The 27,556-nt window shown below is 36.8% G+C and overlaps 1 protein-coding gene across 1 annotated transcript in view; it reads left to right on the plus strand.

The window, feature by feature from the left end:
- The window catches only part of MAP3K2 (mitogen-activated protein kinase kinase kinase 2), a 36,606-nt gene extending 12,819 nt beyond the window's left edge, over positions 1–23,787 (plus strand). The window contains exons 7-16 of the mRNA XM_008574348.1: positions 3,252–3,382; positions 4,329–4,408; positions 5,770–5,837; positions 6,010–6,102; positions 7,270–7,476; positions 11,188–11,336; positions 11,716–11,847; positions 16,795–16,924; positions 22,457–22,634; positions 23,384–23,787. Coding sequence (XP_008572570.1) covers positions 3,252–3,382; positions 4,329–4,408; positions 5,770–5,837; positions 6,010–6,102; positions 7,270–7,476; positions 11,188–11,336; positions 11,716–11,847; positions 16,795–16,924; positions 22,457–22,634; positions 23,384–23,609 — 1,394 coding nt within the window. The 3' untranslated portion in view covers positions 23,610–23,787. The remainder of the gene's footprint in view (positions 1–3,251; positions 3,383–4,328; positions 4,409–5,769; positions 5,838–6,009; positions 6,103–7,269; positions 7,477–11,187; positions 11,337–11,715; positions 11,848–16,794; positions 16,925–22,456; positions 22,635–23,383) is intronic.
- Positions 23,788–27,556: the final 3,769 nt, after the last annotated feature.

The following is a 27,556-nucleotide window of genomic DNA, read 5'->3' on the forward strand; positions in this document are numbered from 1 at the left end:
TAGGGCCGGCCCGGTGGCGCACTGCTGTAGTGCGCCGCTTGGGAAGCACGGCAGCGCTCCTGCTGAGGGTTCGGATCCCACATACAGACCGGTTCCCGCTCACTGGCTGAGCGAGGTGTGGGCGCAGCACCGAGGTTTGCTATCCTGTTGCTGGTCCCGGTCCGGTACGGGGGCGACACTGAGGGTTGCGATCCGTTGCTGGACACGGAAAAAGACAAAAAAAAAAAATAAATAATGCAGTTATAATAAAGCTTATGGTATAAGGAAATAAGGATCCTGTGTGCTGTTCTTTAAGGAGGCCTTATTATCGAGGCATGGGTTAGGCAGAGGGGCTCTAAACTCCCCTGTTATGTGTATCTTCTTCAGTTTGTATAAGACATTGATAGTCTACATCTGTATATGATAAAAACATTACATTGCTCAGAAAACCACTGGTATGAATGTTTTTAACAGGACAGTGAATGTGGTCATTAAAGATAGCATGGAAAATACGTATGAAGAGTGAACTTAAAGGGGAAATGTAGAAGAGAAGAGAAACAGCTGAATAGGGAGGAAGGCGGAGAGTGGAACAAAATAAGAGATGTGGTTGGGAATCTAAAAAAGACTAATAGAAGAAGATTGTTAATAATGAAAGAAAAGATTAAATTGGCATGTGAACCACGAGAAATCTATTGTTCATTTTATGACCATTGTGTTCCAAGTGTCTGTCTTTATGTAAGTCCTACTTTTGTCTTTGTTTTATTTATTTATTTGTTTTTTGTGGCTTGCTGGTACAGGGATTGAACCCTGGACCTTGGTGTTATCACTACCATGCTCTAACCAACTGAGCTAACCAGCCAGCCCATTAGTCCTACTTCTGGTTTCAGAAGTGCTGGAAATGTGAGCAGCAGAGATGATACACAAACAAAATAAAAATGGTTTGTCCTTATTCAGGTATATTTTGATTTAATTTAAAAATGTGATGAAAGAACATTTGGGATACCTGAATTCAAATTCCAGCTCTCTGATTAACCTGAGACCAGTACATTTGTCCTCATGTTTAAGTTATGGGATGGTTGTAGACTTAAATTGCAAGAACACTTGTAAAGTACATTTTACTTTTTAAAATAGAAAGCATGACTACTGTTAATTGTCCATTTCTTTCTTTTTTTTTTTTTTATTAAGTGTGACCTTTTCCATCTCCCTTGGCATCTTCTAGTTTATTTTATTTTATTTTATTTTATTTATTTATTTTTATTTTTATTTATTTTTCTTTTTGTCTTTTTTCGTGTCCGGCAACGGATCGCAACCCTCAGTGTCGCGCCCGTACCGGACCGGGACCGGCAACGGGATAGCAAACCTCGGTGCTGCGCCCGCACCTCGCTCAGCCAGTGAGCGGGAACCGGTCTGTATGTGGGATCCGAACCCTTGGCGGGAGCGCCGCCACGCTCCCAAACGGCGCACTGTAGCAGTGCACCACCGGGCCGGCCCAATTGTCCATTTCTATCTTTAGCTCCATTTTTTATCACACTATAGCACCTATCATTTTTAAGTAAAAAATTGCCAATTCACTTAAGTTGCATTAGACAGAACAAGCTAAATGCACTAAATTGACATTTTGAATTAAAATTTTACTGAATACCTCAATCTCATTCTGCTGATAAATATTCTTGTTGTTTGACTTCAATGCCAATGTAAGAAGAAACTGGAAATTGTAACGTATAGAATTACTGGTCTTTTATTGGCACTGCTGTAAACAGTGACCATTATCTTTTTTTCTGATTTGTTGACAAGTATTCCCTTTAGTTATTTTCATAAAAGGAAGCTAGAGGAAAAACTTTCTTTGGGATGGGAATGTACACGGTGTACAGGTCTCAACCAAGAGTGTATTGGCATACCCATTACTAACAAAAGTTAAGAAAAATGGGTTGTCAAGTAAGGTGATGAAGAAATTTTTGTAGCCTTTTTTTCCTTCCCTATCTCCTTTTAGTAATTGAGTATACTGATCTCTTTAGTATACTGAACAAGAGTATGTGGAAGGAATAAAAATATTATATATAGTGTGTGGTCAGGGACCAATATAATCATTGTGGCTATAGTTGTTATAAAGTCTAAATCAACCCTAACTCAAAGTTGAGCCCCTAATCATTTTACTAGCAAGTGTGGACAGTGATCTCTTTTGTGCACATCTGGTGGTAATCATTTTGTTCTTGTTCTCACTATTTTACTAGCAAATGCTGCCATATACTTCAGCGACCCCTTTACATAAGGCTAAAAGCCCTTTTTTCTTTAAATATGATCAGAACTTAAATGCTCATATAACTTCCCCATATTTGTTTTATAGTTTAATTTCGAAAAATTATGAGAAAGGGGAGAAAATATGTTAATAAACATAGCATCATTTCCACAGAGCCAGGTTAAAATAAAGTGGGTTACTGTCTCATAAGAAAAGTGATTAATTAAAGTAACTATCTTAAATGCTAGATTCTCCATTTTTCTAAACAATGAAGAAATTTTAATTCCACGAATATGGCTTACCACAAAAAAGCCTAATTTTAAGTACCCAAAAATGAAATCCAGGATTCTAAATTGAAAATACCTTAATAGTGGCTAAATGACTAAGAAGTAGTTTCATTTTAGGTTTATAAAGATTAAAAAGGCAGAATGGAAAGAATACATGGAGCCAGATGTGCACAGCATATGTTCATTATGAATAATTTTACCATCACAACACTTTTGCAGAGAAGGGATTTAGTCCCTTTTTACAGATGAGGAAATTGGTTCATGAAGATTGAGTAATTTTCCCAAAGACACACAGCTGGTAAATAACTGGAACTGAGATTTAAACTGAGGTCTGACTGCAAAGCCCATATTCTTTCACTACATTATGATGCCTTTTATAAATTAGGTTAAAAGTTAACATACTTGGGTATGAGTTACCTCTGGAAGTTCAGAAGCAGTGGTATTTATCTAGAATTCAGCATTGTATTGTCCACTAAGGATGCAGTTGTCAGCAGTCAGAAGAACATACTACTACTATAAGTATAAATGAATATTACAGTGAGCTTAATAATTACAGAAGGGTGGGAGTTTAGAAAGGGTATAAAAACATTTGAAGTTTTTACAAACATGAATGTTTTGATAAGTTTTAATAAAAACTGGATTTCATTTTCTGTAACTTGTTGGCGTAGTTCAGAAATATAGCCTATTCAAACAAAAATTGATTTCCTTGCTGATATTTATAAAATCATACAATTGTTTTCTCTTCTGAGGTTCCACTAGTAGAGATAGAAGTTCTCCTCCCCCAGGATACATTCCAGATGAATTACACCAGGTTGCTCGGAATGGGTCATTTACTAGTATCAACAGTGAAGGAGAGTTCATTCCAGAGAGCATGGACCAAGTAAGCAATAGTTTGATGCTGTTTTTTATTTCATTTAAAGGGATGTCGTCAGGGTCATTGTGATTTGACAGGTATCTGGGGTGTGTGTGTGTGTGTGTGTGTGTGTCTGTGTGTCTGTGTGTCTGTGTGTGTGTGTGTGTGTGTGTGTGTGTTACCTCTTTCCCAATCCCATATTTTTCTCCTTAAGTGAACAAAATAGTAAAAAATATGGGAAAATGCCACTAATTCACATGTGCCTGCATTGATGCACGAAGAAAACTGGAATAAGAATGGTTTTCTTATATTGTTCATCCATAAATAAATGAATTAATTCGTTTTGTAATTCTGGGATTAATGTTCAGATTTTTTATTTAACATTTGAAAGATAGAGTAAAACCACAAACATTTAACTTTGTGAAGATGAGGTTTGTGAAATTCTTAAAACATTTTAAAAAATACTTTGGTTTTGTAGTATCTAAATGTTTTCGTCGAATTGCTGGTATTTCCTTAACATTGCATTGGATGTTCACCCTATGCAGTAGTTTACATTTTCTAGTAATGTAGCATTCACAATGTCATTAATCTCAATTTGGGTGGGGCTGTCCAGTTTTTGGTAAGAAAAATTATGTGAAATATTTTAGCTTTTAATTATTTAGCTAATAGTCTATGGAGAAAGAATATTTTTCTCTTAGGAAGTTTTGAAGTTGTGGCTTACCTACAAGGGACATTTAAACATGAGTGTAACTCTGGAGAGTGAACACTATTGCATATGGGGTTTCATTCGGGGGTCCCTAAATGTTTTAAAACTTTGGTGAAGGTTGCACAACTCAATATAAATAAAGAGCCGTTTATTTAATTGGGTAAATTTTATGTTACATGAATTATATTTCAGTAAAGCCGTTTTCTTTTTTTTAAAGTAACTTTTGGTTCTATCAGATTGAATCATAATGGAACTCTGTTTTCCTAGATGCTGGATCCATTATCTTTAAGCAGCCCTGAAAATTCTGGCTCAGGAAGTTGTCCGTCACTTGATAGTCCTTTGGATGGGTAATGTTGATTGTAGTTTTTGTTTTTTAATATATACGGGTAAATATGCATACAGATAGCACATTGAATTATCTGTAACATTTTTTGTGATACGTTCAGAGGAATGTAATTAACTGATACTTGTCTATACTGATGGCAAATGAATTTTTCCACAGTGTGGATAAATGTCTTATCCTCTTGGGACTCGCTATCTTTATTAGTTAAAATGATATCTGAGGGCTGGTGGGTTAGCTAAGTTGGTTAGAGTGTGGTGCTGGGTCCAGGTGTAGGGTTCTCTCCCTGTACCAGCCAGCTGTCAAAAAAAAAAAAAAAAAATCTAATCATAATATTTTGAGTATTCCTGCTTGCCAAAATTTTGTGTTTGAAGACTAATGCAAACTTAGAATTTATGTATGTTTACTTTAAAACTGCTTGTGAAACTGTTGCCAAATTTTTCATTGATGTTTGGTTTTGGAGATTTCTTAAGTTGTTTCACCTATTCATGATTATGTTCATTGTGGCACCAGATTAAAAATAACTCACATTTTTTCGTGGTAATTGTAGCCCAGTGTATCAGTTGTCATTACAAAAATTTAAGTACTTTTCTTCTGTGAAATAGCCATTTAGGAATATAAATGAGCAGGATCAAATTGCAGCTGTGAAGTTTTGTTCCAAGTGCTCCCTCTCCTGGTCTCAGTAGGACAGTGTTCTTGGTAGTCACCCTGTAACACAGAGAATAATCAATATTAAAATCTTTACCTGTTTAATCTCCTCTGGGATTGCTTTATGAAAGCAAATTCTGAAAAGATAAGTAACATTTTTGGGGAACGTACATTTAGTTTTCTCTTATCTGTATATATGAAACCTCTCTGGGTCAATGTCTACCTCAAGGCAGACATTTAAGAAATTCAGGAAAGTAGTAATGAGAAGCTATGTATTGAGTACTTACTATTTGCAAAGCACTGTCCTGAAAACTTTACTTATATACACTTGATCAGTTAGAAATTATTATCTCCTTTTTATAGATGCAGAAACAGTCTCAGAAAGGTGATTTGCCAAAGTTGCAGTTAAATAGCAGAGCTTGGATTGAAACATAGGTGTTTCCAAACACTTGTGATTCCAAAATATATTATTCATATTGCTGAACTCTACAGGTTAATTTTAAAAGCCAAGTTTTTTGCCTGTGTAAACCAAATAAGTGTTTAAAAAGAAGTTTCTCTTTTTTTAAGTTATGTTAACATTTCGGAGTGAGCTCCTTTATACACACACACACACACACACACACACACAGATAGATAGATATAGGTATTGCTTAAGGAGTTTTTTAAAATGTCTTATTTACATACTTTCTCTTAATTTAATGTGACATTTTCTATTTATAGAGAGAGCTATCCAAAATCCAGAATGCCTAGGGCACAGAGCTACCCAGATAATCATCAGGAATTTTCAGGTTAGACTATATAAATTCTAAATGTTTAAAAGTTTATGTCATTGAATAACATTTTGGCTGGGAGGGAGAGAGGACATTTTTGAAGAATCAGATAAAAATTTGTAAGTGTGTTTTTCATCGTTAGAAATATTTGATTTTTTTTATAACATAATTTTCTTATATGTCTTGACAGACTATGATAACCCTATCTTTGAGAAATTTGGAAAAGGAGGAACATATCCAAGAAGGTATCATGTTTCGTATCATCATCAAGAGTATAATGATGGTAAGTTTCTGGCAATTAGACCACAAGAACAGTATGTTTAAAATCTCAAGAAATAAATATAAAATTTTAAAGAATGTCATATTTATATAATAGTATTAAAAGTAAATTTGTTCCTGGATCACTTAGTTTTCCGGTTTAAAAAAAAAGGTTTTTGAGGAAATTGGGTCATAACTAAAACTATAATATTTTAGCTTCATGTCAACTTATCTCATAATCCTTGTCTTTCCCTTAAAAGAAAAGGAGTAATTTAAAAATATTAATTAGAAAATTATTTTTTATGATAAAATTCATACTTTCATTGTCCCTTTAAGAAAAAAATTGCTACCTATAAATTTTCTGATTTTTGTTTTATATTCTAAAATGCTTATTGGAAATCAGAATAAAAATTTTTTTCTCTTTTTTATCCAAAAGTGAGAGGTTTCTATCCTGTGATTTTCTTTTTTTTTTTTTTCCTTTTTGTCTTTTTTCGTGACCGGCAACGGATCGCAACCCTCAGTGTCGCGCCCGTACTGGACCGGGACCGGCAACGGTATCACAACCCTTGGTGTTGCGCCCACACCTCACTCAGCCAGTGAGCGGCCGGTCTGTATGTGGGATCCGAACCCTCGGGCGGGAGCGCCGCCATGCTCCCAAGCGGCGCACTGTAGCAGTGCGCCACCGGGCCGGCCCTACAGGAGGTTTTTTTTATTTCCCCCCAACATAATTTGGATGAGTCTTCTGTTGGATATGTCTTGCAAATATGTTCTGCTGTACACCGGGACCGGCAACGGTATCACAACCCTTGGTGTTGCGCCCACACCTCACTCAGCCAGTGAGCGGCCGGTCTGTATGTGGGATCCGAACCCTCGGGCGGGAGCGCCGCCATGCTCCCAAGCGGCGCACTGTAGCAGTGCGCCACCGGGCCGGCCCTCTATCCTGTGATTTTCGTGTGTGTGTGTGTGTGTGTGTACATGTACGTATGCGCATGCATGTGTGTTTTACCATATGAGATTATTTGAATCTCTATTCAGATCCTGTTTATTTTTTTTCCTCACAATCACTGCTATTTTCAGTTTCTTAGCCTAGTCACAGGACAAATTTCTGTTCCCTATGTTACAAATAATAAACACTTTAAAAGTGTAGCATATTAATAAAAGGCGTAAGGTAATTTCTGTTTTCATTTTGTAGGCCGTAAAACTTTTCCAAGAGCTAGAAGGACCCAGGGTACCAGCTTCCGGTCTCCTGTGAGTTTCAGTCCTACGGATCACTCCTTAAGCACTAGTAGTGGAAGCAGTATCTTCACCCCAGAGTACGATGATAGTCGAATAAGAAGAAGGGGAAGTGACATAGACAATCCTACTTTGACTGTAATGGACATCAGCCCACCCAGCCGTTGTAAGTAATAGAAATTGGCATAGTAAAATGTGTAGCAGAACCTTTGCAGAATTTTATAGTATTAAAGGGAATAAATACGGAGCAAGTCCTCAGGCTGAGAACTCCTGGAAAGAGGTAATAATGGTGTTTATAAAGGTGGTTAGAGTGTCAGATGTAAGCATAGTATCACTGCTAATTACTTTAGATAATTGTGTCCTTTGCTTTTATTAAGAAAATTGTTACTAGCTAGTCATTTTTTTCATCCATTCATTCCACATATCCTTGTTGAGTGCTTAGAATTGAGATTTCAAACATGACCTCTAAGATATACTCTAATGGCGAGAATGATATATGGAGAAATAATTACAGTGTAGCATTTAATTTAGATCTTAAATTACTGATTAAGGAGGTGACGTGCATATTCTGAAAATGGGGAGTGATTCCTTTTTGGTTGACATGGGGGATATCTTACTTGAAATAGTAGGAATAGGACTACAATGGTAACTAAGGCCAGATTGCAAAGTGTTTGTACTTTATCATGTAAGCAATGCATACAAAGATTCATGCTCAGAAATATTCACTGCAGCAATATTTGCACACTCTGACTTCCTCCTTTTTGTGCTAGTATTCTCATACTTTACTTTTATATCTGTGACCCCACACAACATCGCTATTGTTTTTGCTTTAGATAGCTATCTTTTAAAATGACTTAAAATAAGAGAAGAATGTCTTCTATATGTACCTTCAGTTTATCCATTTCTGTAGATCTTTATTTATGTAAATCCAAGATTCTGTCAAGTATCAAATTCTTTCCGCCTGGAGAATTGCATTTAACCTTACTTGTAATACAGGTCTCCTGGTAATAACTTCTTCCAGCTTTTGTTTGTTTGAAACAAACATTTCTCCCGCATTTTGAAAGATATATATATATATTTTTTTTCCTTTTTGTCTTTTTTCATGACTGGCAACGGATCACAACCCTCAGTGTCGCGCCTGTACCGGGGACCGGCAATGGGATCGCAACCCTCGGTGTTGCGCCCGCACCGCGCCCAGCCAGTGAGCGGGAACCGGTCTCCACATGGGATCCGAACCCTTGGCAGGAGCGCCACCGCGCTCCCAAGTGGCGCACTCTCCAGTGCGCCACCGGGCCAGCCCTGAAAGATATATTTTTTCTGGATGTAGAATTCTGGGAATATTTTTTTGTTTGTTTTGTTTTCTTTCAACATTTTAAAGCTCTCTCTCCATTGTCTTTGGCTTATATGCTTTCTGAAAAGAAATTTGCGATAGTTCTTATATCTCTTTCTCTGTATGTAATATGCTCTTTCCCTCCTCTGGTTGCTTTCAGGATTTTCTCTTTGATTTTCAATAGTTTGAATATGATGTGTCTAGGTATATTTGTGTGGGGTTACCAATTGGTGTTCTCTGAGTTTGTTTTATCTATAGTTTATCTGTGAAAAATGCTTCAAGTATTTATTCTACCCCATTCTTTTTCTTTTGGGATTTCAATTACCTGTACAGTAGGCTGTTTGATATTGTTCCACACTTAACATTCTTTTTTAAAAATTTCTCTCTCATTGTGTTTCAGTTTGGGAAATTTATATTAATCTGTTTTCAGGTTCACTGATTTTTTCCTCAGACCTGTTGAGTCTGTTCATAATCCTATTGAAGGAATTATTTATTTCTGCGGTTGGTTTTTATTTTTTGTTATGTTATTGTTTTTTATTTCAAGCGTTTTTCCATTTGATTCTTTCCTCTTTGTTGAAATTCTCTATCTGTTGATCCACATTGTCGACCTTTTCCATTAGAACCTTTAACGTAACATGTTAATCATAGTTATTTTAAATTTCCTTTCTGAATCTCTTGAATCTGGTGTTGATTGCATTCTGTTTTGATTGGGGGGGGGGAGGCATTGCTTTCGTGTGTGTGTGTGTGTGTGTGTGTGTGTGTTGTAATTTTACAATGAATGCCCAGACATCATGTGTAGGACAACGGAGATCAAGGTAAATAGATTTTATGCCTGGAAATAGGCACAGCTCCTCTGCTAGGCTATTATTCTGGAGGGTTGAGTCAGTGTAGTCAGGAGTTGAGCTGGATTTGGATTTTGTTGTTGCCATGGTTCCTGTGGACCACTGACTTCAGATTCCTCTAGTGTTGCCTTGTGCTGGTTTTCTAGAGGGATTTTCTCAGTGGTCCTACTCCACCCTCAGCTTTTGGCCTTCCTTGTGTGCCTGCCTCAGAGAGGAAGGGTCTCTCTGTGCCCTCATCCTTCCCTCAGCAGTCGATTGCTGATACTTGTTAGCCTAGTATAGGGGGAGGCAGAATGGAGGATTCTTTGTCCTGTCCAGCTTTAGTCTTAGGCAGGCTTTGTCTCTCTACTTCTCAGAGATGGGCTTTCTCAGTGATCCCTGCCCATCTTCCAGGAGTAGGAGAACTCCAGGGGTCTGGGCCATAGAAGGTGTTTCCCACCCTCCCTTAGGAATAGGGTTTTTGTTTTTTTTTCTTTTCCATTCCCCTTGCTTCAGTGGATCTTCACCTGAAAGCGGAGGTGACAGAGTTTGCTGCCCTTCCTCCAGCATTTTAAGGTCCTTTTTTCTTAGAGGAGAAGGATTTGGGAGGGGCTTCTTACCTTTCCCTCGACAGCCATTCCCCTTCTCCAGGCTTCCACCACCAAGGAAGGCTTTCTCTGGTTTCCCCTTCCTGTGAGTGCATGATGGAGGTTCACTGAAAAGACTCTGAGTAGGTGTGTCTGGATCTCCCAAGGGTTTAATACTCTCACGCCAGCCCATACTTGTTAAAAATGGAGCGGAGTTCTTCTTACATACTTAAAGCGTATTTCTCTGTGCTCTGCCACAAGTGAGTCAGTGCTTGCATTCCTTCTCTCCTTGGAGGTGCCTGTTTTTCCTTAGATTTCGGGTTAGTTGGTTGCCTGTCAGTCTCAGTTTTCTGATATGTTCAATAAGGTTTATAATTTTGTTGATTACCCAGATTTCTCTTGTTGTTAGAATGGGAGTGATGCTTTTTCCAGCATCATTGTAGGCAGAAGCTGAAAAACTAATTACAAATATTGCTGCAGTAAAGATTAGAGATAGTGCATCTTACAATCAGTGGCATCTTAGATTGAGTGAAAAATGTTGTCATATTTGTAATCAGACAGAAAAAACCCATCGGAAAAAAAATGAGTCATGGGGATACAACCTTTGTTTGGGTTTGTAATTCTCAGAACACTGAGGAGAAAAATTTTGAAAGATGGTGACCATTATGAATTTGGATAGTTATGATTTTCCCTTATATCCAAGCACATTCAATAAGGGTATCACTAATGCAGTATACTCATATAGTCCTTAACCGTTCATGTGCCATAATGACCATTATGAATTTGGATAGTTATGATTTTCCCTTATATCCAAGCACATTCAATAAAGGTATCACTAATGCAGTATACTCATATAGTCCTTAACCGTTCATGTGCCATAATGACCATTATGAATTTGGATAGTTATGATTTTCCCTTATATCCAAGCACATTCAATAAAGGTATCACTAATGCAGTATACTCATATAGTCCTTAACCGTTCATGTGCCATAATGACCATTATGAATTTGGATAGTTATGATTTTCCCTTATATCCAAGCACATTCAATAAAGGTATCACTAATGCAGTATACTCATATAGTCCTTAACCGTTCATGTGCCATCCAACTGCTCCATTTCAAAAAAGTGTTCTTTTTCAGCACCACGAGCTCCAACCAACTGGAGATTGGGCAAACTGCTTGGCCAAGGAGCCTTTGGCAGAGTCTACCTCTGTTATGATGTTGATACAGGAAGAGAATTGGCTGTTAAGCAAGTTCAGTTTGACCCTGATAGCCCTGAGACCAGCAAGGTAAAAATCAATGTACAAACTATTTTGTCACATTATAAGAAGCATTTTTACTAAAAAAAAAAAAAAAAAAACCACAGAATTGTTGGTTTTCCTTAATACACATTATTGGCAAAACAAGTAGATTGTATATGCTTATTTAATTTGTACTACGGATTTTCTTTTTTAATACTTCAGTTATATTCCTAATCTGATTAAATGTTGCTTTAGCATACATAACATCAAGAACTGTGTAAAAAGTCATTGGTTAGAGACTTTAAAATGTTTGTTCTTTGGGAAGTAAAAATTTCACAATGAAATTACCTTGATAGTCCATGAAATTAGAATTTTTTGCTTTTGCTAACAATGTTGTAAAGACTTAACAGTGAGTTCTGTCTTTCAGGAAGTAAATGCACTTGAGTGTGAAATTCAGTTGTTGAAAAACTTGCTGCATGAGCGAATTGTTCAGTATTATGGCTGTTTGAGGGACCCCCAGGAAAAAACACTTTCCATATTTATGGAATATATGCCAGGGGTAAGTTAGTACTTCTTTTTGAAAATAGATATATTCTTCTTAAAAGTCTTAGTTGAGCAAAGAAAAACAACAAAAATTCTTTGTGAATTGTTAACTCTAGTTAAGGACATTGTGGAAGAGTTTTAAATTCAAGCTGCATAATATTTTATTTTGTATCCTCTTCATCTATCTTTGTATTTTTTAACTCATTAATACTGAAATATTCTAAAGTAGGTTACAGACATCATAGCAGTCCATCCTCAGATTTCCCTAAATGCCCAAAAATGTCCATTATAGCTGATTTATCCAAACCAGGTTCTAGTAGAGGACCACCATTACATTTAGTTGTTATGTCCCTTAATTCTATTTTTATCTAGAACAGTCAATGTTTGCATGATACAGATTTGACAAAAAGACCAGGATAGTTCTGTTAACAATCTCACTTCATGCATTTTGTTTAATTTGTTTATTTACCCCTTTGTTTCCTGTAAACTCCGAATTAAATCCAAAGTCTAAATTAGGTTCCAATTCAGACTTTTTTTTGATACCTTATAGATGAAGCTGGGTACTTCATGTTACATCCCATCAGGGAACATACCATTTCTGGTTGTTCCGTGTAGCAATGCTAAGATTAATTGCTAGATTAGGGTGAACTGACATCCTGATTTCTGCAGGGTTAAGTTTTATTTTTTTCTGCAGACCAGAAAATAATTGAGATATAGCAGTGGCACATATGAGTATCCCTTTTCTTTTCAACCAACCACCTGATGTTTTTAAGACCAGTTAGTAGTTATTGCTTGGGTCAATAATTTCATTAGGAGTTGCAAAATGTGATTTGTGACTTCTGTCATTCCTTATATGTTATTTTTCATATTTGTAGGGTACATTCTAATACTAAGGATTTTCAAGATCGTGGTTGGTATATTTATTCATTTAAAAATACATGCATTCTTTTAATCTAATAAGTAGCATATGTTAGAAAAAGTTTGATTTATGGATCTTTACAGAGGTAGCTGATCAGAATTGTATGCAGGATGAACAAGGTTTCAGTTTGAGCTTATGGATCAATAAGTCTGTGGATCAATATCTGAGAGTAATGTTCTCAACTATCCTCAGTATCACAGAGCAACAATAAGCATGCTTCTTATCACCATGAATAATTAATTGTTCATAGTAACACACATTGTTACTCAGTGGTTATCATTACCACTACTTTTTTATTTTCAAAGATTCTGTTGCCAGTATAAGTTGGTTTTAAAAATATCATCTTTGGAATACAAATTGGGGAATGTATTAACGGCCATAAAATTGTTGAAGTTTTTTGACTTGGTGGTCTCACAGAAATTTATTCTACATAAGTAATCTGTATCATTCCATTTTGGTTGCTTATAACATAAATACCCGAAACTGGGTGATTTATAAAGAAAATGAAATGTATTGCTTACAGTTTTGGAGGCTGGGAAGTTCAAAGTCCAGGGAACACATCTAGTGAAGGCCTTTTTTGGTGGTGATTTCAGCAATGCAGTGTATCACATTGTGAAAATGGCAGAGCAGAGGAGAGACTCTCTCACGTGCTCTCATTTTAAAGCCCTCAGAACCCCTTCCACAACCACCATTTTTAATCCATTCATTAGGGCATGGTCCTCAGAATCTAATCACCTCTTCAAGGCCCCACTCTTCAATTACCATAATAGGATTTCCCACCCTTTTGACAGTCACAGTGGGGGTCAAGGTTCTAATACATAAAACTTGGGGGACACAGTTGAACCCATATCATAATCCAAAAGAAGGGAAAAACTATGTACATTTAATTTAGTATTGTCTGTGATGGGAAAAAAGGGAACATCAGTGGACACAGTAGAAGTAAATTATGATGGCATTCTCTCAAGAGAATATATGTTAAAAGTTAAAATTAGGAAGGCTGTGTAGCAAAGTTGGAGGAAGTACTTATAATAAGAGGGAGAGAATATAAAGTGCTTTTTAATCATGATTAAAATATTATATATCTGTATTTGGACAAAGAAGAAACTTAGAAAAATGAAAATGTGTTGCGATTGTGGTAGATTTTCTCATTCACATTTCCATTACTGATTGTGCAATAAATATTTAAATTAAAAATAGAAAATAATTATGAATAAGTATGAATAGACACACAGATTGAGGATAAGATTAATTAAAATAGTTAATTATTTGAAATAGTTAAAACTGATACATAGAGATGAATAATTTTTATATATTCTGTAATCTTAAGGGTAGACCAGGACTATTTAGGAAGAGGTAGTAGATTATGTTTCTCATTAGCTATACTTGGTTTTATAAGGGCAGCTATCCTCTTCAAAGCTTAGGTTGTCATTTGTTGAATTTGGAAAGCATATTACTAAATTAATAATAGCTCACTGATAATCTCAATGAATTGTACAATATAAGGCAAGCCCATGGCAGTTGCTGGACATATAAATTATGTTTCTAGGATTGGAGATTCAGGAATCACCAAGTTTATGAATGATGCTGTATAATTTTTTCTCATTAAATTTAGTGTGATGGGCTTCTTTTATGCCCTGAATTCAAGCTCTGGCAAAACTGTCATTCCATTTTTCAGTTTTTCCAAACTTAGCATTCCATTCTTTAGTTTATCTAGAACTACTTTTGGACTTGGAACCATAACTTTCTTTCATTTTTAGTACCTTAGCTTCTGTCTGTTACTCTGTTTCTCTCTCACTCACTGTTTTTAGCTGTCACAGTGCTTCTCAACTCATTCCAGTTGTACACACTGAAGAAGTTAACATTTTTATAGTACACAGGGGTAAACAGACTACACTGATGGAGCTGTTAGCAGCCATGTCCACTGGCCCAGCTGCCCAAAGGATGCATAACTCCAGTACCCATTTGCAGTCTACAAGTATTTTTTGTCCTGTTGTTTGGAAAGCTCAGATCTAGCAGAGTTTCTTTCTTTCTTTTTTTTTTTTTTGGCTGGCCAGTACAGGAATCAAACCCTAGACCTTAGTTTATCGACACCATGCTCTAACCGACTGAGCTAACTGGCCATCCCTAGGTCTACCAGAGTTATTCTGTGTATTACAACAAATAGAGACTCAGTAAGTAGATTATGAACAAATAAGCCACACTGAATTGTAGGTGTGAATGATTAACTAGGCACATTCGCTACCTACGGTTTTCCACATGTGTGTTTGTAAATTTGGGTCCACAGAATTGTACACTGCTGCCCCTTCAGGGTCATGAATAGTGGAAACAGCAAATGATTAAATCTGTAAAATCCAGGGAGGTATTTTCATATGACAGAATACATGGTTTACCAAAATTTTAAGGAAAGCAGAAACATTTGGATATATTTTCTTGTTTAGAAAAAGATTAGTAGGGCTGGCTCAGAGTGTGGTGTTACAGTAACACCAAGGCCAATGGTTCAGATCTCCATACTGGCCAGCTGTCCAAAAAAAAAAAAAAGACTTATCCCTCAGGGAGCATTTTATTTTCATCGTTTTTTTTTCCCCTTTTTGTCTTTTTTCGTGACTGGCAACGGATCGCAACCCTCAGTGTTGCATGGTTCAGATCTCCATACTGGCCAGCTGTCCAAAAAAAAAAAAAAGACTTATCCCTCAGGGAGCATTTTATTTTCATCTTTTTTTTTTCCCCTTTTTGTCTTTTTTCGTGACTGGCAACGGATCGCAACCCTCAGTGTTGCGCCCGCACCGGACCAGGACCGGCAACGGGATCGCAACCCTCGGTGTTGCACCCGCACCTCGCTCAGCCAGTGAGCAGCCGGTCTGTATGTGGGATCCGAACCCTCGGCGGGAGCGTCGCCACACTCCCAAGCGGCGCACTGTAGCAGTGCGCCACCAGGCCGGCCCTTATTTTCATCTTTTAAAGTCATGGTTAATAATCAAACTTGGGGCCGGCCTGGTGGCGCACTGGATAGTGCGCTGCTTGGGAAGCGCGGCGGCGCTCCCGTCGGAGGGTTTGGATCCCACATACAGACCGGTTCCTGCTCACTGGCTGAGCGAGGCGCGGGAGCAACACCGAGGGTTGCGATCCCGTAAATCAAACTTGCACATTGGAATTACTGGGGAATCTCTTACAAAATTCAAGTGCCTGTGTTTCACCTCAGACAGATTCAGCAGTCTCATAGATGGTACCTCATCTTGCTCTAAAAAACACTTAAGAAAATTTGAAATTCCCCTTCAATATATCTCATGTTTTGAACTAAAGTGTTGATATAAAGTTTTCCCTTTACTATATACAGGGAAAACTTAATCTCATATGCATTCTTTTTTTTTTTTTTTGACCGGTAAGGGGATGCAACCCTTGGCTTGGTGTCGCCCGCACCACGCTCAGCGGGTGAGCGCACCGGCCATCCTTATATAGGATCCGAACCTGCGGCGGGAGTGCCGCTGCGCTCCCAAGCGCCGCACTCTCCCGAGTGCGCCACGGGGCCGGCCCTCGTATGTATTCTGATTTTCTAATCATATGCATTCTTTCTCCTGAGAAATAATTCATGAGATGCCAAGGAAACACTTTTAAAAACAGAGTAAGAACAAAAGTAAAATTCAAGGGGACATACTTAAATAAGCAAGTGGGAAAAACAAAAATATAGTCAGGGCAAAAAAAGCAAGATAAAAGTACTAGAGAACTTTTAAAAACATTTAAAAATGTTTTTAGGAATAGGATATAGTTAGAACCAAATAGTCATAGGAACAAGGGCATCAGTCAAAAAATTAGTTTTAAAGGCTTTCTCTAGCTATGACCCATACTTTTCTAAAGTTCTGGTTAGGGAATATAGATGATTTTTATGTTAAATTGCATGGCATATTATGTATTTACTGAGAATTCTGGCTCTCTCCAACTGCAGCCTCCCAGTCATGAACTAGAACTCTTAAAAATAAAGATTGTTTTAATTTCAAACCATGGTTTTAAACCATAGTTTGTTGTTGGTGGTGTTTTCTTTTATCCTAGGGTTCAATTAAGGACCAGTTAAAAGCCTATGGAGCTCTTACTGAGAATGTGACTAGGAAATACACCCGTCAGATTCTAGAGGGTGTCCATTATTTGCACAGTAATATGATTGTCCACAGAGATATCAAAGGTAAGTAATGAGGTATATTTTATTTTAAATACATAGTTCTTTATGAATGTGAGTGAAACAAGTGATATATATTTAATACATTTAACATTTAAATTAATACATCTGCCTCTAAAATACCACAGGGAAACAGTTCTGCTTTTTCATGGGCTTCATCAGTGTTCCATAAGACCAGGCCCAGTGTTCAGGTATACACAAATGAATAGCTCCACTGTGGTGGTTCAGAGAATCAATAAAGTTCAAAATTAAGAGAGGCCATGTTTTCATGTATACTGAATAAGCCGTAGAATAGAGTAATTAAGAGTATGGGCTCTGCCACCAAGTGGCCTGATTCAATTTCAGGCTTTAGGGCTGGCCAGTTAGCTCGCTTGAGAGAACATAGTGCTGATAACACCAGGGTCATGGGTGTGGAGCCCTGTACTGGCCAGCTGCCAAAAACAAAACAAAAATTCTAGCTTTATCCATCACTGTGTTACCTTGGACAAGTTACTTAATCTGTTTATGCCTCAGTTCCTCATTCTTAAATGAGGGTGATAATATTATCCAACTCATAGGATTCTTGTAAGGATTATGTGAGTTAATGCATGTAATATGCTTAAAATAGTGCCTGGTACCTAGAAAAAAAGTTAGCTACGACAATGACATACTTTAGCTACGACAATGACATACTTTATATTGAGATATTTAAAGTCGTGGGAATGGATGTCATTATTTAGGGAAAGAATAAAGAGGAGGGAAGAAAAGAGCCCAAGATTGAGCTTTGATGAACTCCAACTTGTTAAACTCACTTTTTTTTTTTTAAAAGATGACTGGTAAGGGGATCTTAACCCTTGACTTGGTGTTGTCAACACTACGCTCAGCCAGTGAGCTAACTGGCCATCCCCATATGGGATCCGAACCCGCGGCCTTGGTGTTATCAGCACTACATTCTCCCGAGTGAGCCACGGGCCGGCCCCTAAACTCACTTTTTAAAACTCATAATCTTAGCTGTTTTCAGGAGTCAGGTATGTAAGTAAATGCATGAAGTGACACAAGTGCAAGTGGTGGGGAGGTGTAGGATTGGAGAGTGCTTATTAGAGCTCTGTACTGTGATGCATTCCTGGAGGTTGGATTCTGTAAAACTGGGCTGTGACCCCAAATTTAGAAGTCACTTTATCAATATAAATAATGTGTGTATAAATATATTATTCATTGGTCTTGCTGGAGGCTTTTAGGAGCTCTCAGGCTTTCGCTTCCTTTCTGTGCTGTGGCATATACTGACTATCCACATTTAGGCCAAAGATACCATTCCTAACCAGTTTCTGGTGATAGGGTAGAATCTCCAGAGTGCCTGAGTCAGATTACATGTACTAGAATGGGGCTTAGTAGTGAGTCTGAGAGGATGGGGACATGGCTTATGATCTACCCATCTCCGGCAGACCTCAGTTGTTAAGCATGAAACCTGATATCATAAAGAACCTCACAGAGAAATTATTCTATTAGGAATAATCTCTATTCAAGCCTGCTTCTCATTAGCCTTCATAATGAGGCAAGGCAAAGGAGCTGAGGGAGCTACCCTCTGAGTGGATCCTCTTCTAACCTTGCCAGAAAGAGTGATGAACCAGCCTGGTCAAATGAGGAAGTTGGAAGCAAGCTGATATTAAAGCATTATAGGGCAAATATATTGATAAGGGAAAAAAGTAAAATATAGAATTGGATGTGCATTATGATCTCATATTTGTAAAATTCAAGTATGACCTAGAAGAGAAATTTCCATGATTAACAGTGGTTATTGCCAAATGATAAGGTAAGTGATAGTTGTTTTCTTCTACATACTGTTTCTTATTTCCCAAATTTTTATGAGCAACTTTTAAATAGTAAGAGAACAGGAAGGATAGTTGAGTGGTTTTAAGTTTAAACCCATGAGTTCATAATGAAACTTAGGATGAAAATGAATTGATCATTAGTACTAGGGAACCAGCTTATTCAAAATCTGGTTCCTCTATTTTGCCTTTTTAAAAAAAAAAAACAAACTATACCACTGAAGACCAAATACTGGATAAAAGGAAATAGAAGTATAGTTCAGTCGGTTAGATTGTGGTATTGTAATACCAAGGTCAAGGGTTCAGATCCCCGTACCAGCCAGCAACAACAACAAAAGCAAACAAAAAAAGTATTTTGGCTATTTCACAAGCACTAATGAACTAATAGATATAGGCACTAAACATTAAGAGCTGCTGTCATTACTAAAATAGAGACTGTCTAGAATACAATATGTCTAGTTATGAGACAGTCTAGAATACAATATCTATCTAGTTTTGTCCCCCAACCCCATGAATCTGATCTAGACTACAGGTTCAACTACTAGATTATGGAATGTATATATAGGACAGATGAGCATGTTAAAATGAACTCCTTGGGGTACAGACAGCAAAATCTAGACCATGACAAAGCTGTAGGCAGACAACTTAGTTTCTTCAGAAATTGCAAGGAAAAAAAATGCAAAGAAAAAAAAATCAGAGGGACCTTTAGATTAGCAAAGACTTAATGTGTGGATCTTATTTTGATTTTAGTGTTAAAAAATTGAACACCAAGTATATATTGATAATATTAAGGAATTATTATTCATCCTCTTAGGTGTGATAAGAGTCCTTATCTTTTAAAGATATGTACTGAACTATTTATTGATCACGATATCTTGAATTTGCTTCAGCTACTATGGGAGGGAATGGGGAAGATGGACAGTACGGTTGGGGCCTTGTCCAAATGGGTGTTGGTGCTGGGTGATGGGTACATAAACTATTCTGTCCACTTTTGTGTATGTTTGAAAAGTCTCAATAACTTACTTTTAACTTACCCAGAATAAGTTTTAAGTAAATAGAAAACTATATCAGGAAACTGCCTTCCCATTTTTTCCTTGGTCCCTCCTGTGGATGAACATTGGTTCAGCATTATAAGCTCTTCCTGTTTCTGACTTGCCTGGGACTGTTCCTTCACTGCTTATATCTAGGAAAACTGGTTGGTTTGTTGTCCTTCCACTGGTTAAATATTTTGGAGATGGTGGCTTTTTTGACAGAGTCCTTTTTAAAGTTTTGGATGGTGGAGAATGTTAAATAGGCAGTGCTGTTTTAGAAGATCACTGGTATCATGGCACATTTAGGTTTAAGGCATTCAGAGAATGGATCCTGGACTCTCCCCTGGAGATGAACTTTGGAGAACCATCATTGATTAGGCTGAGGGATTTGCTGGGAGAAAAGAAAGATAAGTACAGAAGCTTATGGTGGGGATGAAGAGTCTACATTCTCTCTGGTCTATAATGTAGATTTTTTTCCCCCACTATTCACTCTCCTTCTTAGAGACCATTAAAAAAAAACAAAAAGGATAAGAGGACAAAAAAATGTAAAATATGGTTAAGGTTATGGGAGACATAAAAGTAAGAATTGAAGTAAAATTTAAAAATTAAAATTAGATAAAATAAATAGCTATTTTAAAACAGGTAATTTAGGGGCCGGCCCGGTGGCGCACTGGATAGTGCGCCGCTTGGGAAGCGTGGCAGCGCTCCCGTCCGAGGGTTTGGATCCCACGTACAGACCGGCTCCCGCTCACTGGCTGAGCGAGGCGCGGGAGCAACGCCGAGGCTTGCGATCCCGTCGCCGGTCCCCGGTCCGGTACGGGGGCAACACTGAGGGTTGCGATCCGTTGCCAGACACGGAAAAAAGACAAAAAAAACAAACAAACAAAAAAAAACAGGTAATTTATAGGAAAATCTAAAAATGAGAAGAGAAATAATTTATAAAAGATAGAGACTAGCTTATAATCCCAGAAAAAAGATTGAATTTAAAAATTAAGAGGAAAAATAGAAAATAAAAAACAAATGAGCCTAGCACCCAGGTCTTGATTTCTGATACATTCTCCACTGGAAGGAACCAGGGCTCCATGGAGAAATGGCTGATTCTGGGACTGGTGCAGGAAGTATACAAGATAAGCCTGGAGCATCTTCTAGTGCCAGCAAGTAAGAAAGTGTTCAAAAACAACCCAAAGGACAAAACAAAACAAGAACACAATGAGGAGGGAAGGGCAAAGGGACTTAGGAGCCAATGGAAAGAGCTCCCAATGGCCAAAGCTGATACACCTTGAGCAGCAAAATAAAATAGTACTGGATTACAACTCAAAGTACACAGTAAATATCCATGTATTCATAGTGATATAAATAAATGATTTAATAAATAGGAGAGAGGAGACAAATCTCCTCTGCAGAATAATTACAAGTAATTTATATAGCTACTTAGCCCAGAGCGTAGCTCCCTACTCCTTTATTATGGACTGTGCATGGTGAATTTCTTCCAAAGAGTACAGTGGGGATAGGGTATGACTTTACAGTGGGGAACCCAACAAACACCATCTCAAGCCAGGTGATCAAGGTTAACATCAACAGTGATTTTGACAGGATGAGTGCCCTTAATATTATGTGATGAAAATGACACTTTACCTTGGGTCTTCCTCCCAAAAACTTATAACCTCAGTCTAATCATGAGAAAAACATAAGACAAATCCTAATTGAGGGACATTCTACATAAACTTGACCAGTACTTCTCAGAAATGTCAAGGTTGTCAAAAACAAGGAAAGTCTGAGAAACTGTCACACCTAAGAGAAGCCTAAGGAGACATAATGACTAAATATAATGTGGGATCCTGGGACAGAAGAAAGACATTAGGGGAAAACTGAGGAAATCTGAATAAAGTATGGGCTTTAGTTAATAATAGTGTGTCAATATTGGCTCATTAATTATAGCAAATGTACTGTAATAATATAAGATGTTAATAATAGGGAAACTGGGTGTGGGGGTATATGGGAACTCTCTGTACTGTCTTTGCATTTATTCTGTAAATCTAAAGCTGTCTAAAGTTAATCATAAAAGCAAATGAAATTTTAAAGTAGATGAAAAGCTCATGCTTATCAGACACTTAAAATATAGATAGAAATTGAGAGTAAAATTAAAGCAAAACCCAGTATTAAGAAAAACTTTAAAACATAAGGTAACTAATATTTAAGTAATAGCAGAAAAAGTGCTAGAGGTTTTTGACTATGAAGTTCCCTCAGGAAGTTCTTGAGGAGAAGCTGGCTTCTCAGGGAAGTAGATGTCAGCCGTGGGTTTCTTGCTTTATGACAGAGAAACTGGAGACCCGGGAGCCTGCTGTTGCTTTCTTGGTCCTTCACTGAGCTTCATTCTTAGTCCTTTTCTCCCTTTCTCTTTCTGTTCACCCTCACCTCCCACCTGCATCAGTTTTTTTCAGTGGAAGAATCTTCTTAGGTTCTAAGCACACACAGCTGACTAAAAATTCAGTGTTCGGGCAGCAAATTCTTAATGAGCACCAACTATGTGACTGGCTTTATGCCAGGTACTGCTTGGAAGACGAAAAGCAGCCTAATTTTCAAGACAGATTGAAGAAGCTACTAAGGAATTCTCTGCCATCTGTTCTTTTATATTCCAGGTTGTCAATAAAATTCCAGATTGTCAATAAAATTAATGAAATGAGGATATATCTTATTTTTAGGTGCAAATATCCTGCGAGATTCAACAGGCAATGTCAAACTAGGAGATTTTGGGGCCAGCAAACGGCTTCAGACCATCTGTCTCTCGGGGACAGGAATGAAGTCTGTCACAGGCACACCATACTGGATGAGCCCTGAAGTTATCAGTGGAGAAGGCTATGGCAGAAAAGCAGATATCTGGTAGGTTTGGATGTGAGGTTTGTCTGAAAACTACCTGCTTTCTTATATATTTCCACCCAGGGTTGAAATTACTGAGCCAGATTTAAATGATCTTTTGCACTTTTGAAATCAGTGTAAAGAGTGCAAGGATTAACACCATTTTAATTATGCTTCATGGAGGCTTATCATTGACTAAATATTTAGTCATTGAACCTATCTTCCATTTTATAGGAAGGATTTCATCTTAAGCAAACCGTAGCATTAGAAAGCTATCTTATTTTGTTTCCCTAAAGAACTTTAAAAGTAATTAATCTTTGTTGTCAGTGTCTTATAATTCATTTAATCTTTAGTTGCTTAATAATTTTAAGTTAGAACATAAAATGGCCATTTCTTACTTCCCACCCAGAAAAGATTTTAATAGACATTCATTTTAGGCACCCGAAGGTAAATAATTTCTAATGCTTGTATTCTTTGTAACATAAAGACAAAAAATTATTTTTAATGTCAGGTTAGAAAATTATATAAAACAAAAATAATAATATGAATAATGTTCTTTGCCTAACCATTTAAGTGGTAGTCATTAAATCAAGGTTTGTTTTCATCGATTTTTATGTTTATACTATAGTTTTATGTAATTATAACCTTTTAATGAAACTTTAAACTTGAAATATTTAAATATATTTGGAATCCCATTTCTCATTTTCTAGCTAACTAGTTTGCTTTCATGATGCTATTGTTTGTGTAATATATTGCTTTTTATTTCTTTTTAGGAGTGTAGCATGTACTGTGGTAGAAATGCTAACTGAAAAGCCACCTTGGGCTGAATTTGAAGCAATGGCTGCCATCTTTAAAATTGCCACTCAGCCAACCAACCCAAAGCTGCCACCTCATGTCTCAGACTATACTCGAGATTTCCTCAAACGGATCTTTGTAGAGGCCAAACTGAGACCTTCAGCTGATGAACTCTTAAGGCACATGTTTGTGCATTATCACTAGCAGCCAATAACCTCTCCTGTGCCTCTCTACCCAGCTCCCATCTATTCATTCACCTTCTCTCTGACTGCACTTTTCTTTTTTATACAAAAGAGAGATGGGGAGAAAAAAAAGACAAGAGGGAAAGTATTTCTCTTGATTCTTGATTAAATTTGTTTAATAATAATAATAGTAAACTAAATTTTTTATATTTAACCTTTTTTTCCTTTACAAGAACTTGAAACTTTTTTTTTTTTTTTAATTTTTATAATGTACTGATGTGGTTCAGAGAGATAAAGCACTTTAGTACATAGTCACTCTTTTTAGTACAAACAAATCATTTGGAATACCTAAAGATTGTAGAGTTCTTCCCTGTATCACTGACATATTGGTGTTGATGGGGAGACATAGAAAACAAGGAAAAGAAAATGATGTATAATTTGTAGTTTTTAGTGATAGTATTTAAAATAGATCCTCATTTGTGGGGTTGAGCCCTAAACTTGAGTTTAGGGTAGGTACTCAACTTAAAGAATATAGGTTCCTTCTTTTATCTGTATTCTTTAGATCCTAACCTCTGTCTACCAAGCTTTTTGCTCAGTAGGAGTCTTGATAGAAAATATGAATCTGTAAGAGGTATGTTTATTTGTTAATCTTAACCAGTATAATAAGCAAATACACTATAATAGGTCCATGTTACTGGAATCTATAAACCTTGAGGGATAGCTTTCTGCTGAAAAAAAAAAAGAAACATACTGTTTTGTTTTAAAGCAGATATGGGAAGTCAAGGAGCAAATCCTAGTAAAAGACAAAAGGAGATCGCTCTCATTTGTGTGAGCAGTGGAAGAGACCACGTTTGCCAGTGAACACAAATAATGAAAAAAAGAATGAAGTGTTGTTTATTTTAAACTTTGTTCTTTACTCGAGGGGGAAAGTTCCAAAATTAGGGAATGGAGAAAAAAATCAAAATCGTGTACTATCTTCATATATCTAGCTCCTGATTCCCCATAGACAACATTCTTTAGGAACTAAGACTTCAGTCCAGAGTGTCTGTGTGTTAAATCTAGTGTCATGAAATGAAACCTTTGTTTTTGGGATCACAGAATACTGAGGACCTCAAAAAAACAGATATCATGTAAAACATTGATTGTCAGTGGTGGAGCAAGAATAATTTCACTTGGCATTTGGTGATGCCTGGAGACATTTTTGGTTGCCACAACTGGGAGGATACTACTAGTAGGTGGAAGCCAGGGGTGCTACAAAATGGACTAAAATACACGAGGATAGCGCCTCCTCCCCAAAGAATTGTCCTGTCCAAAATGTCAGAAGTGCCAAGATAGAGAAACTCCAATGTAAAGACCAGTCCCAGTTATAAACTAGAGTCAGCCATTTACAAAGCAGTAAATGCAAAAAAGCAAATTTCAGAGAGAAAGTGCTGTAATGCAAATTGAGAATTTTACAAGAGTAGATATCACTACTTTAAGTCAAGGGTGAATAATCTTAACAAACAGCAAGTAGCAATCACTTCCTTACCAGCTCCATATTGCACCCAAATCAGTAACTCTTCCATTTTAGAAACAAAGTGAGTTTGAACACTGAGCCTTTTGAACTCAGCTGTCTGTATATATTCTTTTTTTCAAAGTCAGTTCATAATTATAGGCAAAGAAAAGCATATCAAAACAAAATGTTAACTACTAACAGGAAGGTTTAAAAACGGCCAGGATTTCTAGTATAATGATATTTAATGGAAAGAGATAGCTGGGAAAGGTCCCACTATCTCTAATGGAATTGTGCTACTGAAAAACATGAGGATTATCAGTAATTAGGCCACTTGCAATTTTTTCAGCATATTAAAGCAAGTGCTACATACTTTATTTTTAAAGATCTAGAAAATAATAGTCTTCCTGGAGGCCCTAAATGTGATTGATGTCTTTCATGGGATTCATAAGGGATTCACGTATTTTTATTTTCTGCTAAAAGGTATGCTCATTTAGCCACTCTTCTGAAACTTTGTATCTGAAGTTAGGTAGATCTTGGTTTACTGTATCAAGGTCCTACCTGGCATTCCCTCTAAGAATATCTGAAATTCCATTAAGCTAGTCTGAAAATAAATCAAAGCACAAAATTAGTTTCAGTGCTTCTCCCATACTCTTAAAATCCATGGAAGCAGCTTGCAAGGAAGAATAGGAATTAGGTGTCCCCCTCCTAAATCAACTGCCAAAACTTGTGCTAGAAACATAATCCCCAAGTGTGTGGATCTATTATACTTTCTATATCTTTTATGAGTGAGGGCATCCTTTCTACTTGAGCAAGACCATGGTATCTGGACCAGTGAGCTTTTCCTTTGTTTCTTTGTCTTGTGTGGTTTTGATTTCCTTTTGGCTCATTTTTGGTCTGTCAGGGTAACCAGCAGTGCAAAATATAAGTATGAGACAAATACTCCTTAGAGAGAAATCTGGGGAGACTCTGGAACTCAAAGCAAAATTGCTTGCTTTTTTTCAGACTCCTTTTTCTTTTCTAAATTTGATAGATAATAAAGGCACCTGAAAGAAACTACGTACTACTTTAACACTGCTGCAGAAAACCTTTGCTTTATAAGAAAAATATTATTACCTATGGGAAAGTAATCTTCTTTATGTAAAGACTTAAAAATAGACTAATAGTTTACAGACTTATTATATAAAATATGATGTGAATTTATTTCAAACAAATTGTGGAGGTACCAAAAATCACAATAAAAGTTAATATATATAAAAAGTACTAGAACAAGAAAGCTTGAAGGTGGGGGTAGGGGGTATGGAAGACCAAAAGTACATAAAAAGAAATTTTTGAAAGAAAACACCTTTATCAGGGGAAGTTAAATACAACACTCCAGTTTTTTCTTCTTTCTAATAATGGTATGGATCAACAAATGAAATTTGAACTTTTTGAGATGACTAACTGAATTTTTGTTTTTTAAATGCACAGCTGATTCTTCTATACTGTAATGTTTCTTTGCTGAGGCTGGAAAATAGCCAGACTGCTGACTTTGTGCCTTTAAATGCATTCTGCTTTGACAGTGGCAGACTTTTTGGTGCTGGAGAAGATTCACTAGCAGTCTCACATGTGCTTTTCAGGAAATATCTTTCTACTTAGGCCTTGAGAGATTCAGTGGCATGACTTAGGCTTGGACCAAATATAATATCTTTTACATTGCAGACAAAGTGTATTAAATAAAAAGGTTGAAAAATATCATAATGACTAAGGGAGATTTTGATGGGTTGTAATTCTTTAAAAGTATACAGACTTTGAAAAATTCAGTATGAATATCTTGAAATATTTCAGCACTTTCCTTTGTTTACAAAACATGTTTCTAATTTAAAAAGTAACTAAGACTATTGCCTTAAAAGTTTTAAAAGGCACAGTCACCCTTCCATAACATATATAACAGATTGACATGCTGAACTATAAAAGAAAAATTGAAAACTTTGATTTCAGAGGAAATTGAATTGGCTTTCACTTAGAATCTTACCTTACCGCCAATAGAAATTACATAAAAAAGGCGGAAGTGTTTCTTTACAGTAGTTTTCCTCCAGCTCTTGCATATGTCAGGTCTGGGCTGTAGTAATTCTGAGGTAGACTTGTTATGATACATGAAATCACTAAAAATCAAGTCTGAATAGTTTAGCAGGATGACCAAGCCAGATGCAGACTTCTTGGACCATGGCAGACTTCTGTGCCAGTGATTTCATTTGGGGTCTAGGAACCAATCGCAGTAGCTTGATGTAAAATCAGTGGTGTCAATCAGGTATACAAATCTATCCATTTTTTAAAATAGAGTGAATCTTTTTTCATTTGCTTATTCAATAATTGTGAATTATTGTGTCAGGGACAAAATTGACATCCTTGAGGAAGTCATAGTCTTGGAGGAACATGGACAAACAGTTATTTTATGGCAACCCAAACTGAAAGTTCAACGATAATGTTTTAAAATG

This window comes from Galeopterus variegatus, unplaced genomic scaffold (assembly GCF_000696425.1).
Source record: "Galeopterus variegatus unplaced genomic scaffold, G_variegatus-3.0.2 Scaffold1035, whole genome shotgun sequence".
Classification (NCBI taxonomy): Eukaryota; Metazoa; Chordata; class Mammalia; order Dermoptera; family Cynocephalidae; genus Galeopterus; species Galeopterus variegatus.